The 17059-nt window shown below is 47.9% G+C and overlaps 1 protein-coding gene across 7 annotated transcripts in view; it reads left to right on the forward strand.

The window, feature by feature from the left end:
- Nucleotides 1-17059, forward strand: part of TEX35 (testis expressed 35) — a 57722-nt gene that overhangs the window by 19271 nt on the left and 21392 nt on the right. Inside the window, exon 11 of one of the 7 annotated variants that reach the window (XM_061383309.1) lies at nt 4570-5091. The exons of 1 other annotated variant lie outside the window; for it this stretch is intronic. In XM_061383309.1, the coding sequence (XP_061239293.1) occupies nt 4570-4627 (58 nt within the window). In that variant the 3' untranslated portion in view covers nt 4628-5091. 5 more of the 7 variants (XM_061383314.1, XM_061383313.1, XM_061383315.1 and 2 more) reach the window with 5 other exon arrangements.

Consider the following 17059-nt stretch of genomic DNA (forward strand, 5'->3'; position numbering starts at 1 on the left):
CCAGGCTTGCAGCTGCCCTTGTCAGCTCAGTGTTGGCAGCTGAGTCACCCATTAAACTAACACACGCTGACATGCAGCAGGCTGGTCCTCCCAGGGACACTGTGTGTCTTTTCAAGAAGACCCAACCAAATCCACCTCTAGGTGGTAGATTCCCAGAGAGCGGGCTGAAAGGACATGACAACTTCAGGCTGTTCATGTCAACTTCAGGCTGTTTGTGTCAGGGGTGGTATTCTGAAAACAAAGCCAGAACGCCTGTTTGGGGAGGGCGGGGTGGTCTCACACAATCTCTTAGGGGAGCCGGCAGGAGGGACTTCCGGTGGGGGTGCTGGTATGGAAAAGTCATTGGCAAGCCAAGGATTTGCAGGTCAGTGATACATCTCTGAGCAGTTTTGAGTTTTGTGACTGTGACATGTGTCTGTGTGCTGGGTTGAGACCAGAGAGAGAAGGTCTGCAGGGCTGGATGCAGGAGAACCACTGAGGCAGGAGCAGGGTCCTCCCAGAGCTGGGGCCTTTCTGTGGTTGACGGCAGGCTCGGCTTCTGCAAGGGCCACCTCCCAGGAGCACCTCCCGGCGGAGCACGCTCTGAAGATCCTGACGGTAGAACAGGAGGCTGCATTGACTGCTGCCCCTTCTCAATTCCCTGCTTGTGGGAGACCTGCTCAGATAGTCCTGCCTTTCTGGAAGCCTGGGTTTTTCCAAAGGGCCTGCTGCTGCTGCTGCTAAGTCACTTCAGTCGTGTCCGACTCTGTGCGACCCCAGAGACGGCAGCCCACCAGGCTCCCCGTCCCTGGGATTCTCCAGCCAAGAACACTGGAGTGGGTTGCCATTTCCTTCTCCAATGTATGAAAGTGAAAAGTCAAAGTGAAGTCGCTCAGTCGTGTCCGACTCTTAGCGACCCCATGGACTGCAGCCTACCAGGCTCCTCCATCCATGGGAGTTTCCAGGCAAGAGTACTGGAGTGAGGTGCCATTGCCTTCTGGTGGGAGGTAATTGGACACAGAAGGGGCGGAAGGGGCGGTGACAGGACCATGGCCAAGGCAGACTCCCCCACGGCAGCCACTGGCCCTGCAGCAGGCGTCACCAGGGTGCTTGGCGCTGAAGCTCTCCTTCGGGATGAATCTTGGGCATCGGGCATTGCTTCTGTGCTTCAGCTGCCCACCCCCAATCCCGGGGCCTCCTGGAGGATCCCAAGTCAGGGCTTGCTGTTGCTCTGAAAGGGTCCACTTGCTGCACAGGAAGTGAAGCACTGCGGGAGGAAGCCTGTTTGCTCACCAGGCCTGGGTACAACAGGAAAAAGTGGTATGTGTCTACATAGAAGGACTTAAAGCTGGTGTAAAGCCCTGCCTGGTTTGCTATGCCTTTGATAAGGCTGCTCTCACCACAGTGCACGTTCCCCTGGTTTTACCTCTCAAAGCCCCAGCCATTGGTGGTGACAGAGGTCAAATTAGAGGTTCTGGGGAGGGTTCTAGAGTGCTGATAATATCCTGTTCTTGACCTGGGTGGTGGTGATACGAGTGTGTGCTATGTGTAAACATTTATTCATCAAACCACAGATGATGCAGCTGCTTTGGAAAACAGTTTGTTGTTTCCTCAGAAACTTTAATATGGAGTTACCACTATGACCCAGCAATTCCACTCCTGGGTGTATACCCTGAAGAATTGAAAATATAAGCTACACACACACACACAACGTGTGCATGAATATTTACAGCAGCATTATTCATAACAGTAAATGTTCATCAGCTGGTGATGAATCACAAAATGCGATCTGTCCATACCATGGAATATTACTCAACCATAAAAAGCAAGGATGTACTGATACATGCTATGACGTGAGTGGACCTTCCTTGAAAACATTATGCTCAGTGAAAAAAGCCAGTCACAAAGGCCTCCATATAGTATGACTTTATTTATATTAAAAGTCCAGAATAGGCAAATCCACAGAGATATAAAATAGATTGGTAATTGCTAGGGGCTGAGGCAGGGGGAAGTGGGGAATGAGTGCTAATGGATATGGGATTTCTTTTGGGGGGTGATGGGAATGTTCTGGAATTACATAGTGGCAACAATTATACATCTCTATGACTATACGAAAGATGGTTCAAGTATACACTTTAAAAGGGTGAACTTTATAGTGTGTGAATTGTATCTCAAAAACTGGATCTTGTTCTCTTTGATCTACGAATGTTACACCTTAATAATTTCTTTAAAGTTGAAAAGTGAAGATGCCACTACTCTGTTGCTATGTTCCTGGTTCTTAAGAAAAGTCACTGCCAAAATGCCGCCTCCTCTATGACAGCTCCCTCATCCCTGCTCTGAGCTCCTTCAGCGTTTAGTCCCGACACCCCGCTAACTACTTACTACTTGGAGAGCCTGGCCATTTAGAGTGCAGCTGAGGACCAGCATGCCTGTATCTCTTGGAGGCTTTTTACATGTGCAGCATTTCAGGTCCCTCAGGCCCGCTCCATCAGACTCTGCATTTCAAAAAGATTGCCAGGGAATTCACATGCACATTCATGTTTGAGAAACACTGCTCTCGCAGGCTTCCCCCTACCTCCTCCTCCTCCATCCGCTGTCTACACCTGAAGGCTCTTTTTGTCTCTCCCCACCTGGTGCTCATCAGCATTTGTGGATTCAGTGCTAGTGGCCTCAGAACTAAAGTCAATACCTACTCTAAGACCAGGATAGAGAAACTAAAATCTGGGGACACTTTGGTCAGATAAAAGGAATACGTAAACTCTGCATGTCCAAAGCGAGGTCTCCAAATACCATTTCCCACTGAAAGGCACCAGGGCCTTGGGAGAGATGGCTGATTCTAAGTCTAAGCAGAAAGCATACAAGATTAGGCTTGTTTAAAATGTACACGTCTTCTCTGTGTTGCGCTGTGCTCAGTCGTGTCTGACTCTTTGCAACCCCATAGACTGTAGCCCACTAGGCTCCTCTGTCCATGGGATTTTCCAGGCAAGAATACTGGAGTGGGTTGTCATTTCCTTCTCTAGGGTATCTTCCTGACCCAGGGATCGAACCTGCGTCTACTTGTCTCCTGCATTGCAGGCAGGTTCTTTACCACTGAGCCACCAGGGATTATAGTGTTCTCTAGTCATGCTTAAAATATTCAGGAATCAAGTGGAAGAGACGCGCACTGGTCAAAATGGGAAGAATCAATTAGAATATTAACTGCAATGAATTGAAACACACGTTTAAAAATCCATGAATTCATAGTAATACTAGAAACTAAACTCTGTTCACTGTTGGAGGATGGTAGGAAAGCAATGCATTGTTTTGAAATGGTAAATGGAGGAAAGCGAACAATTATCTTAGGTGTGAAACAGTAGAGAAATAGTAGTATCTGAATCTATCATCCCTCCCTTATATAAGCTAGAATACTTCTATGAAGGAGAAGATGGTAGAATCAGATATCACTATTTTGAAACAGAGCTTTCAAAAGATGCCGGCATTGACCATCTGCAGCATCTAATATGGAAAGAGACAGACATCACATGCCTCCTGTTGGAAGAATACCCAGCACTGAAACCAAATCTGAAAATTATTAAGCTCTCGATTACCAATTTATAGGAAAAATACGGACAGAGATCCTGTAAAATTATACCACAGAAAGGTTAGCAGCAAACTCTAGATTGTGGTTAAATCTACCGAATAAAGAACCCAGTGTCTTCAACAAACAAATTACAAGGAAAAAAAAAAAAAAAGATTACAGAGGTTGAAATTCAAAGCAACCAATTTCAACAGATGAACCTCATTTGAACCCTGATTCAAACTTTTCTCCTAAAAATCCATTTAGGACAATTTTTAGACAGTTGGGAAATTTTTAAAAAATATTTGTCTTAGAGCACAGTTGATTACAGGTATACAGCAAAGTGATTTGTGATTCAGTTATACCCATAGAAGTAGCCTTTTTTTTTTCAAATTTGTTTCCCATTTAGGTTATTATAGAATCTTGAGCCAAGTTCCCTGTGCTATATAGTAGGTCCTTGGTTATCCATTTTAAATACACTAGTGTGTCCATGTCAATCCTAAACTCCCAATCTATCTGTCCTCTCTCCCCACTTTCCCCTCTGGTAACTGTAAGTTCCTAAGTCTGTGAGTATTTCTGTTTTGTAAATAAGTTTGTTTGTATCATTTTTTAAATATTTTATATATTAACGGTATCATATTTAAGAGACAAGAGGAAAATTTGAACACTAGGAATTACTATGATACAAAAAGAGTTCTTTTTTGATTTACTAAAACTTTTACAGATGAAATAGTATGATATCTGGGATTTGCTTCAAAATAATAGAAGATGGGCTAAATGGAAGAGTGTGGGAAATGGAACCAGTTTGGTTATTTTGGGGGGTTGGCAGATTGATGGGTGTGTGGTAGTTCATGATACTAATCTACCTACTTTGGTGTATGTTCAAAGGTCTCTAAAATTTAAAAAAACTAAAACAAAAGATTTATAAGAAAGTGTTATGTAAGAACTAAGAACAATAAGATCACCTTTCTTGTTTCCTTCTCAACATACTTACTCATAACTAGATTTTCTATAACATAATAATTTGCCTTCAGAGGTGTTCTACAGAATGAGACACTCAAGTCACCATCCAAAAATGAAGCAGAAACTTAAACCTTATGAAAACTCAAGGAGAAAGAATTGGATACAGAAATAATTACGGGTGAGGCATGAGAGGAGCTGAATTCGCATCAGAGGTCCACCAGCCGAGGGCAGGACCAGGCTGCAGAGGTGCTTATGAGTGCACTGTGGGTGGAGGTAGTGTGTCTGTGGGTGTCAACCCTGCCTGCATGGGCGAGTCACCTGGAAAGCTCTGGAAACACAGGGATGCCCAGGATTCTACCCTAGCCCCATTAAATCTCTGCAGGAGGCCTGCGGTTTCAGTGATTACCAAGCCCTGCCCCAACTCCCCCAGGTGACTGATCCTGACACACAGCCAGAGAGAGAGAGGACTGTAGCCAGCTTGCTCATATTTAAATAGCTGGGTAAACCTGCTGGGAAATGCTGGTGCAGCCACTGCCAGATAAATACAAAGTGAGCTGGTAAGTGAAACACTGGGCGTCCACATCATTCTGTTTGCTGTGAGTCACCTGAGGCCGATTGGAGCCACTGTGTCCAACCTGAGTTGCTTCTCTCTGGGTCTCAGGTGTGGCTGAGCTCCAAGGAGGCCACAGGTTGGCTCCTGTGGGCTCAGCCATGGGCTCCTGGGCTGCAGGTTTTGGCAGCACATATGTAGCAAGCGCCTAGGATCAACAGCTGGCCAGCGGAAGTCGTGGTCAGGATCAAGTTGGGGGAGGAAAGGTTTGGGGTCCACAAAGGTGGCCTCCTGCTGCATGCTGGACTATGAGTCAACCCCAGGAACACCCAGCGGCTAAGCGGGCAGTGCCAAGCCCAGACTCCATCTCCATGGCAACAATATCCCTTCCGCAGGATCTAGGGCTGGTGCTGAATGGCGACTTTCATCAGGGCCACCGTAGAAAGTTAAACTGGCTAATTGACAGGGAACAGAGAGTTTAAAGTCAGTGTGTCAGAAGCCACAGCCCCCTGGCAATTGAGGCAGGCAGTTTCTAAGCAATTATGGTTCACTATGGGCTTCCCTGGTGGCTCAGCCAGTAAAGAATCTGCCTGCAATGCAGAGTACCTGGCTTTGATCCCTGGGTTGGGAAGATCCCCTGGAGAAGGGAATGGAAACCCACTCCAGTATTCTTGCCTAGAGAATTCCATGGACAGAGGAGCCTGGCGGGCTACAGTCCATGGGGTTGCAAAGTCAGACATGACTGACTAACACTTTCAAGGGAAAACATGATTTGAGTTTCAAAAATTCCATTCCCAGGTATTCACCATGGGGTAGACCAAGGTCCTCTCACCATAGCCTCCCCGATGGGTAGAGGTGGCTGGACATCTCCCCAGCCTGGGTGGGTGCTGCCTGGCCTCCCTCTGATCCAGCAGGAGCCTGTCATTCTCAGCCTAGAGGGGCGCCCCACTCCCACACAGGGGCCACAACTCAGCTGACCTCCTACCACACCCTCATTCCGCTCTGGGTGTGACCCACCCTTTGACCTTCCCCTTGCCTCAGCCCCACCCGAGTGTACCTGCTCTCCCTGCTGGCCAGCTCAGCATTGCTCATGGCCCCTAGTCCTGGGGTCCTTCTGGTTTGGCCTCTCCCATGAACATCCCTTCTCAGGCAGTCCTACTTGTTATGTCCTGGCCTTCCTGGGCCCTTCCCCTCTCTGGCCCTGGCCCTAGGGGTCTTGGTATCCCTCACCTGCTGCCAGGTAACAAGAAGGCAGGAATCTGGATCGCATCACTAGACAATGATAAATTTAAGACTCTTCAGTTCAGTTCAATTGCTCAGTCATGTCTGACTCTTTGCAACCCCATGAATCGCAGCATGCCAGGCCTCCCTGTCCATCACCAACTCCCGGAGTTCACCCAAACTCATGTGCATCGAGTCGGTGATGCCATTCAGCCATCTCATCCTCTGTCGTCCCCTTCTCCTCCTGCCCCCAATCCCTCCCAGCATCAGAGTCTTTTCCAATGAGTCAGCTCTTCGCATGAGGTGGCCAAAGTATTGGAGTTTCAGCTTTAGCATCATTCCTTCCAATGAACACCCAGGACTGATTTCCTTTAGGATGGACTGGTTGGATCTCCTTGCAGTCCAAGGGACTCTCAAGAGTCTCTTCTCCAACACCACAGTTCAAAAGCATCAATCCTTTGGTGCTCAGCTTTCTTCACGGTCCAACTCCCACATCCATACATGACCACTGGAAAAACCATAGCCTTGACTAGATGGATCTTTGTTGGCAAAGTAATGTCTCTGCTTTTCAATATGTTATCTAGGTTGGTCATAACTTTTCTTCCAAGGAGTAAGCGTCTTTTAATTTCATGGCTGCAATCACCATCTGCAGTGATTTTGGAGCCCTCCAAAATAAAGTCTGACACTGTTTCCACTGTTTCCCCATCTATTTCCCATGAAGTGATGGAACTGGATGCCATGATCTTTGTTTTCTGAATGTTGAGCTTTAAGCCAACTTTTTCACTCTCCACTTTCACTTTCATCAAGAGGCTTTTGAGTTCCTCTTCACTTTCTGCCATAAGGGTGATGTCATCTGCATATCTGAGGTTACTGATATTTCTCCCTGCAATCTTGATTCCAGCTTGTGCTTCTTCCAGCCCAATGTTTCTCATGATGTTCTCTGCATGTAAGTTAAATAAGCGGGGTGACAGTATACAGCCTTGACGTACTCCTTTTCCTATTTGGAACCAGTCTCTTGGTCCATGTCTTTAAGGAGCATCAAACTTTGGTGCAGCAAGGTCCACATGGGGCAGGAGGAAGGCAGTGTGAGATGTAGGTGTGAGGGCAAGATCTGTGGCCTCTGGAATCAGGATAGTTCCCTGGGGGAGGTGGGACTTGAAGCAGGTACGGAGGACAGGCTGTGTGTGAGTCTGGGGGTGAGAAGTGGAGGGACTGGGCAGCAGGAACAAGTCACCTCCCTTACTCTAGCTGACAAGCCCCAACCTGTTCTGGCCTTCCGCCACCTCTCACCTCATCTTCTACCACTTCCCCTCCCTCTCTTGGCTCTGAATGTCACTGTCCCATCTTTACCCTGTCCCCTCTGCCTAGAATAATGCCGGCATGCAGGAGGTGGATCAGGCGCTGTTGTCCTAGGGTGGTGAGCAGAAGTTTCTCTGAGGAGGTGACTTGTGGGTACCCTTGAATACCTATTGGAGAAAGCCATGCAAATATATGCATGTGTACACGCATGTCTTCACGACGTCTTGATTTTCTACAAATGGTGCTCAGTGAGGCTCCCAGCCCCCTGTGGAGAGGTATCCAGGGCTTTAAGGCAGCCTCAGGTGTGGGCATGCAGACCTGGTCGGCTGAGGGAGTCCTGCTCGGGCTGCCAGGGACCACTTTCCTATTCCCACCTCAGACAGAGGGCAATGTCAAAGGCTGGTGGGCAGAGGACAAGCCCCCAGCATTCACGTGTTCTATTACCGCCGGCCGGAAGCAGCATCCTCAGGGCACGGAGGTGAACCGCAGCACACGCTCCCTTACTCTGAAGCCCCCCTCCCTTCCCCTCGCCCAGCCTTTCTCCAAGAAGCACTGAGACCCATAAGAGAGCTACCCCGGCTCCAGGGCGGAGTGCAGTTTCCTGGGCAGCTTCCTTCCCATGTCAGGGACTGAAGTTTAAAGGACAAGGGAGCTCAGTGAATAAATGACTATGACTAAGGCATGGACCTCAAGGTTCCCTTTGCATAGACTGGTAATAAGGCCTCTCGCTTCTGCCACGGGCTCTGATACTGTCCACCCGCCCAGAACATGACACTGGGAGAAATTTCAGGCGCCACTGAAATTAGTAGATGTTACTGTCTTCATACACGCTGTTGATATTACTACCATTCCGGTTTCTTCTTTTGCTAAAAGTGGATTCGTTCCCGGTAAGGGAATGATAGCAACCTGATCCCGCGGATCACTCGGCGCCGGGCATTGTCTCGGAGTCCTGCCCCAGAGGAGGGAGGGAGCCGGGTTGGCAGGGTGCAGTTCCCTCCACGCCCACTGGGTGGCGCAGGCGCCGCACTCCGTAGGGAGCTGAGCACCAGAGGCCGGGGGCTGACTTGTAAGGAAAGGGTCCCCGGAGGAGGAGGGCCCCTACATCTGTCACAGAGGACCCCGGCCTCGCAGCTCTGACCTGGGAGGTCCGCTGCAGCTTCATCCAAGCTCGGTTCCGACAGAGGCCTTCCCTTTGCTTTCCACAAACTTCTCTCCTGGGGATTCTCATCTCACAGAGCAGCCTCCAAGACAAGGGCTTGGCCACAGATGTGCTGGAGCCCGGGGAAGAAAGTGGGGGCGGAGGGGGGGAGCAGAGAGGAGGGGAGCTCTTGCAAAGTGAAATGAGAAGGCCCAAGGCGGTCAATGGTCAAGGCCAGACCTGGGGTCAGCCTTCTTGATTTGATAGTAAACCAGCCTGTCACATCCTGATCTCCTGCAGATATTGGGAGGTTGGGTGGGGGGTGCGGATAGGGGAATGGGATGCTGTCCTGGGAGATGGGAATGGAGAGGGGAGATGGAAGCAGAGAAGCGGAGGGTAGCCGGACTGGACACCTTGACAAGTAGGGCCCAGGCTAGCTAGGATGACGTGGGGGCCCTCCTGGGTACAGTTGTTTGGCACTTTCTTCCAAGGTTCTCAGATGCTTGTGGAAACCTGCTGTCTCCTCTTCTTCTGCCTCTGGGCAATGCCCCATTTGCCCAATTCAAATCTGCCTTTTGTTTGTGAGAGCACTGGAGCTTTCTGGGGAGAGTGAAGCCAGGGAACAAGGAAGTGGAGCTGGAACAGGCACCTGGGGATTTACGGGTGCCTTGAGTGTAGGTCTTAGGGCACTAACCCGCCTCCTGCTGCTTTGGTACATCCGCAACACCCCTGGGATGTTTCTCCACACGTAGCAGGGCCCTCGTTCAAGTTCATTGTCCAACTATGTCCGAGAGAGCTGAAGAGCAACTTCGTGCCCCTGAGCTATTTGTGTAAAATGCAGATTCCACCTTCTTGTTCCTAAAGATTCTAATTCGAGAAGATGAGAATGGGGCCCAGGAATCTGAATTTTAACAGACACTGGAAGAGATTCCCAGGCATGGTGGCTAGGTTCCACTTGGAGCAATACCAGCCAAAGCTTTGGGGCACTACGTTTTATGGAGAGAAGCCTGCAGGCAGCAGGTCCTCCTTCCTTTCTGAGCGTCTCCTCTGGCTTGGTGTGACTTCAGGTTCAGCAGCTCTAGAGCATTTTTTCCCCTGCGCTCAGCCTCTTCAGCTTTCCCAGGCCTGGTTTTACTTATTTTTCTTTCTCCTGACCTCACTGGAACATCGAGCTCCATTCTTTCAATAGATAAGCTCTTTATTAGCATCAGCCTAGAATTTTGGGAAGCCTCAAACAGTCGTGCAGCATTGGATAAATCCTGTAAGAAATGAAATTATCATTTGCCAGCCATTATTATGGAACCTGCATTCTGCAACCGTGTAATTTTCTTTTCTTAAATGGTTCTGATTTGAGTCTAAAACACCTCCCTTCCCTTCCCACCCCCATTCCTCTGAGCTGAGCCTCCTGAACTCTAGATCTTTGCGCTATCAATCACAATTTCTTTCATTCTTTTTATTCTTCATGGAATGAGAGAGGCACAAACAATGTTTTTAAATAAAATTTAGAAAATGTCTACATGTCCTTATCTCCTGGAAGAACTTTAAGTAACTACATTTCCCTGGGGTTTACTTCCCTGCCTGGCTCAACCTGCTATCATAAAAATAGAACGCTGGCAGACAGATATACAGAGTCCACAGAGTTGGGTATTTCCTTATTGCATTTTTAAGAGCAGTATTTTGTAATTGCTGTGATAATACAAGGGATGATATTTGTGAGAGTAAGCCCAGAGCACCTTCCCTGCTGGTGTTTGCCCTCTAATAACCCCGTGCGATGATGGCGACGCACCACCAGGAGGGGATCATCACAGAACATTAATGAGAAGTTGAGAGCTGGCGCCAGGAGAGCTGCAGAGACAGAAAGCAGTGACTAGGCCAGACGGGCCCGTCATTTTTGCACTTTGAGCAAGAAGTGAGAAATGGAAAACATTCTCTCTACCTTCCCAGCATTGATGTCTTTGAGCTGTGGTGCTGGTGAAGAGTCCCATGGACTGCAAGGAGATCAAACCAGTCAATCCTAAAGGAATTCAACCCTGAATATTCATTGGAAGGGTGGGCTGAGGTGGAAGCTCCAATACTTTTGCCACATGATGCAAACAGCCGACTCATTGGAAAAGACCCTGATGCTGGGAAAGATTGAAGGCAGGAGAAGAGGGCGGCAGAAGATGAGGTGATTGGATGGCATCATCAACTCAATGGACATGACTTTGAACAAACTCTGGAAGATAGTGAAGGACAGGGAACCCTGGCGTGCTGCAGTTCATGGGATTGCAAAGAGTCGGACACGACTGAGCAACTGAACAACAATACCACCTTCCCAGCAAATATGGTGCCTGGCTCAGAATTTCCTCTGACTTTGTGTCCCCAAGACCCTGGCTGCCCAATTACATGGGCAGATCCAAAGAGAAACTGTTCAAGAGAGTTCAGGAAAATGACTGTTCCCTCAGCTCTGTGAGGACACATGGGTTCTGGCTGAGATGAGAGATTTGAGAGGGTCATAACTGAGCTCCAGATGCATCTAGAACCCTCTCAAAATATCACTTTTCTAAAATGTCTTGTCACTTTCTAAAAATTATATTTTCAAGTTAGATTCTGCAATGTGTTTTCCACTATTTTGGGGTCTTTAAGAAAGAGATAATGCATTTCCTTGCTGGCCAGAGGGTGCTAGACTTGCAGGAATCTTCTGGGTTGCAGCTACAGAAACATCAGCTTATTTGCTAACCAGGGACAACTTGCTCTGCAGCAGCCACGGAGGCCCCAGGGACCCCACGGGCTGGGCAGGGCCTCTAGCCCAGGACTAGAATGCGAGCACACCTGGGTCCTCCAGGGAGCCGCTAGGCTCCAGGTCACTGACTCTGCAAGATCTGTTTGACCATGCAAGCGCCAGGGGTGTGTTTCCACTTCTTACACTTAATCATTCTCCCTGAGAGGGGTCCATGTCATTGTCTGTTTACAGAGCAGGAAAGCAAGGTTGAGGGAGGCTAACAGCTGGCCTGAGTCACAATCCCCCACTGAACGTGGTGCCGCCCACCTGGACATCCTGGGTGCCTAGAACACCCAGGGTATATGCAACGAAGGACAAAGAGGGGCTCAGGGATCAAGCCCAGCTGCTGTGATTCGAAAACCAGAGTCTTTCCACCTCATCAAAAAGCCAGGAAAATGATCTTCGGCTTTTCCACTGAAGACCCAAGGAATCCACGTCCCCGCCTTTTTTGCTCTGATTCTGGAGCTGTGAAAGCCAGTCACCATTTCCTGCCTTAAAACTGAAGAATAAATTTTACAGTTATAAATATGAACATCACAAGGACACGCTCTGGCTCATGGGGAGGACAAGTAGCTACAGCTACACAGAGCCTTGAGGTTTATTTCATAAGTCACCACCGGGCCATCTCAGAATGGCATTTGGAAGACAGAAAAAATGAAAGTGTTCCCACTCTGATTTGTTACTTGTTTTAACACCAAGCAAAGGACTGGGGGATGATCCTGGGCCAAACTTGGAGGGCCGGGAGGAACGTGCCTATGTCATGTAGACATAATCCAGAGATGCTTGTTTCAGACAGAACATTTTCCCTCTGAAAATCCTGAAACCTTCCTAGCCCTTGAATGTGGTAAAGTTCGTCTGAAACCATTTAAGCACACGCAGTGGAGGTGAGGAGTGGGAGTGGTGGTCTTTAAGGAGTGGTTTCTTGAGCTTCCCTGGTGGCTCAGATGGTAAAGAATCTGCCTGCAATGCGGAAGACCTGGGTTCAATCCCTGGGTTAGGGAGATCCCCTGGAGAAGGAAATGGCAACCCACCCCAGTATTCTTGCCTGGTAAATCCCATGGACAGAGGAGCCTGGTGGGCTACAGTCCATCTGGTCACAAAAGAGTAAGACACAACTTAGAGACTAAACAAGAGCAAACTCCGTTCTGAGGGCTACCCAAAACTGAGATGGGCAGAAAACCAGGGTCTTGCCAGAGTGGTTTTACAGACAGAAACTCAAAGAGAAAAAATGTCCCAAGAGATTACGTGATATGACTGATGGTGACATGAAGTGAAAAGGCCGTCATAAATTCTTATAAAAAATATAGTGGACAGATGGTCCCCAGATGCTTATCTGAGATCGGGTTCAGGTCTTACCTCTTCCAGGGAGGTGCCTATAGCAACACCAGCATCTAAGCTCTTCCCCTTCTTTAACCTCATCTGAAGTTTTATAACAAGCAGAATATACCACAGTATTAAAAGAAAAAATCCAGTCTTAACTGAATCTGACTGGACTCCTTTCTCTGGTATCCACTTCAGGGTGGAAACCACTTCCTCAATGAGATGAGTGATGTCTCGTTAGCACTGCCTTTAGATCCAGGCAAGAGGAAGCCTGTTCAAGGTGCAGCACTTTCATGGGTTAAGTCCATATTCTGACTTCTGGAATATTCCCCAGGTGCTCTGGGCCACATAGGCCCCTCTTCACATCTGTCTCTCCTGGACAGACAACACTGCCAGTCCCTGAATGGCCAAGGGGGAGCTATTTGCAATGGGTCTGCTTGGACACAGAGCTGTAAGTCCACCAGCCCCATGTGAGAGTTTTCATGGTGCCAGAGCCTGCTGGGCAGAAACGGGGGTTGGACTGTGGGCTGGGCTCTGGGACTGTCTCCCTGTGCCACTGCTTTCTAGTACAGAATTCTGAGGATGCCAGAAATTCTCCATGTGAACTGGACTTTCCAGCCTCGTGTTGCTCTGAGGAACTTCAGGCAATGATATAGGGGCACTTCACAGATACAGAGGTTGCCTGGCTGGCAGTGGGAGGGGTGAGGAGAGGTCTCTGGCAACAAGGCTGGGGGCTTGCCTGGATGTCTTCTTCTAGGCTCCTCGCCTGCTCGAGGCAGCCCAGGCATGTCCTAGCTAACTCAGTTAACGTTCTGTTTAATTTTTGTCTTGTTATTGCTATCACGTCTCTGGAACGAAGAAATGAGTCACCAAAATAATGAAATGCCTGGCTAAGCTTGAACACACCACCAGGGGACTTTCTAAATAAATGAAAAAGTGGAAACTGCAGGTCCCCATAATGAATTCAAAGACTCTGTTCCAAGATGGAAATAATGTTAAATAAGGGAGTTTAAAGCAAAGGAGGTAATTAGGAGAGAATGGTGGCTGACATTGAACTGAGACTGTACCAGGGCTCCGTCTCAAAAACAAACGAGCCTCATTTGTAGCAGCGGTTCTGTGTGTTGCTCTGTTGATTTAAAACACAGCATAGCTTCACTCTCTTGTGTGCCACACACCTAAAATGAGAATGTACTTGGTCAGGCTAGAGTGACAGTTTCTTCTACTACACTTAAAAGATTTACTAAGAAAGTTCAGTGGACAAACAAGCATTCAAGGAGAAATTTAGGTTTAATTAAGAAAGCAGCTCTTTAAAGGACTTCAGCAGAATAATTGTTGGTATGCAAATAGTACTATGAACTACAAATGAGTCATCCATTCTTTGAAGGAGGCTGAACAGGATCTCTTCTTGGAAGGACTTGGGACAATTTTGTTGAACAATAGCAAGTTCCATGTCATCCTCACCAAGCAATAATGACTGAGTCCTCTTCAGCCTAACGACAATCAGGTAATCTCTTTTAGGTGATTACTACAAAATAGGCCTTTGGTTGAGTGCTTTCCAAGCAGTTAGCCCTCACAACAAGCCTATGAAATGTTGGTTACTAGTATTATGGCCATTTGACAGATGAGGAGACTGAGGCTTTGGGAGGCCACGGGCCATGCCCAAGTTAGCCACCTGAATACTAGGTGGTGGCTCAGTCTGTCTACAATGTGGGAGACCTGGGTTCGAGCCCTGGGTTGGGAAGATCCCCTGGAGAAGGAAATGGCAATCCACTCCAGTACTATTGCCTGGAAAATCCCATGGACAGAGGAGCCTGGTAGGCTCCAGTCTATGGGGTTGCAAAGAGTCGGACACAACTGAGCGACTTCACTTTCACTTTCAAAGATGGGTATAGTCAACTATAGGTCTATAGACCTAAAGGTCTCTGCCTTTAGGAAGTTTACTATCTAGTTTTTTTTTTTTTTTTAAAGATTTATTTGTTTTATTTTTTGGCTGTGCTGGTCTTCATTGCTGTTCATGGGCTTTTCTCCAGTTGCGATGAGTGGGGGCTACGCTCCATTGTGGTGCACGGGCTTCTCACTGTGGTGCTTGTTTTGCTGTGGAGCACAGGCTCCAGGGCATGTGTGCTCTTCATCGTGGTGCACGGGCTTCTCACTGTGGTGCTTGTTTCGCTGTGGAGCACAGGCTCCAGGGCACGTGCGCTCAGCAGTTGAGACTCCCAGGCCCAGAGCGCGGGCTCAGTACTTGTGGCTCACGGGCTTCATTGCTCCACAGCCTGTGGGATCTTCCTGGACTACGGATCGAACCCCTGTTTCCTGCGTTGGCAGGCAGATTCTTAACCACTGGGCCACCAAGGAAGCCCTGTGTGTGCACGCATGCTCAGTCGCTTAGTCTTTGCCAACCTTGGAAGCCCTGGTATTTTTTAAATGTTGTAAATTTTCTAATCTGAATAAGCTCAGACCAGCTTTGTCTTCCAACTGATCTGAATTGGGTACGTCTCACTAAAGTAAGTAAAACAATATGAGATATTTTTCTAACCAATTAACTATTGTCATGGATTATAAGAGGAATGAGAGGAAACCTGACTGATGAAATATCCAGTCCGTACTTGGGAAGCAACCGCCTGAAAAATACTCACATTTCTAGATTGGCACGTGGTATGTATTATGCCTGAACAGTGACAGAAACAGTGCTGATTTTGTAACGAAACCTCAGGGAAGCCATTAACAAGTTGGCATTTCTAATTCATGTGGAAATGTTCATTTTATTTATCAGGGAATTGCAGCAGTGGTGTTCATTTAATTAAGAATCTGGTGCTGTGGAAGGGCAATTTTGTGAAGTGTGTAATATTACAAACAAACATGAATTCAGATGCAAAAAAATTCAGTCACGCGTCTACGGGTCAGCTCATTTTCCTGTGACCCACTCATGTTACACAGTTTGAGAGCTGCTTAACAAAAGAATAATATCATTATGTTGTATCATTTTATAAGGTTTTTTTTTTTTAAGGCAAATCCATCTAACTAGTAACTGTACTAGGCTCCGAAAGAGCCAGAAAGAGCAGTGCTTCCAACTTTTGACAACAGCCTAAGGAAACTATCTCTGTGTATTAGAAAGCAGGTGAACAGCTAGCTGCTTTCTCAACTGCAAATAAAGCGTTGGCGTATTCTAATCTATGTGATAGGCATTATAAAATCAAGAAGTGAGAAGGCAGGTTTGAATGAGGAGTCTAAGAAAAGCAGAGGATGGGAATCAGATGGAGACTGGAAGGGGACAAAAAGACTGGAAAAGGTGGCATGGGAGATCATCCACTCTCAGCATCTGACACCCACACCTTCTCCAAGAAACACTGCTCACCTGTCAAAGCTGTAGGCCCGCTTATCTCCAGGATCCTAAGCCGCCCCACCTCCAGGTCTGCATTCATTGTTTACTGCTGAGCTCTAGTTAAGCGCCAGGTGCTGGGGTGTGTCACACCTACGAACAAGGAGAACGGGTCCTTGGCCTCTAAAGCCGATGTTCTGGTCAGAGGAGACAGTCGTAAACAAGTAGATAAATAATTGTGAAAGAAGGAGGTGACTATTTATGCTGTGATGAAAATAAAGCAAGGTAAAGGGGTTGAGTGTGATGGAGGGACATGGGGGATGCAGAAAGGCCTCTCTGAGGTTGTGACATCTTAGCAGGGAAGAAGCCAGCCATGGGAGGCTCCAGAGGGGGTGGGGTGGGGGGAGCATCCCAGATGGAGCAGGTGCCAGGGCCCTGGGGCAGGAAGGAGTTTGTTTTACCCGAGGTTGAGTAAGAAGGTACCAATATAGCTGAACCATAGGAAGGGAGAAAATAGGAGATGAAGGTGGGAAATCACAGAGGCCAAATCCTGTGGTAATCTAGGCCAGGGCTAAACTCTGGGATTCTCTTCTAAGTGGAATAGGAAGTGACTGAAAGATCTCTAGTAGGGAAGTGATGGTGGATTTCCATTTTTCTATTGTTGCTTGTTGGAGCTTGGGTCATAGGAAGATGAGGGTAAGGAGGTGCATAAAGAGAGTGACCAGTCATAGCATCCATCTTCTCCCCTAGAGGTGAGTGCAGGAGTGGGTCTGTGACCTTGCCAGGGCATGGAGGCCTGTCCATGGGATGTTTCTGTGGAAGTGAGAAGGGCAGATTCTTTCTCCTGTCTTTGGTGTTGAGCCACAACTTCCACCCTTTGGAAACGCCAGAGAAAGTGATGAAGGGCTGAGAGAAGGATGGGCATACCTGCCTTCTCTGGGGTCCCAGTGCTG

The sequence above is a fragment of the Bos javanicus genome, chromosome 16 (assembly GCF_032452875.1).
Source record: "Bos javanicus breed banteng chromosome 16, ARS-OSU_banteng_1.0, whole genome shotgun sequence".
Lineage (NCBI taxonomy): Eukaryota > Metazoa > Chordata > Mammalia > Artiodactyla > Bovidae > Bos > Bos javanicus.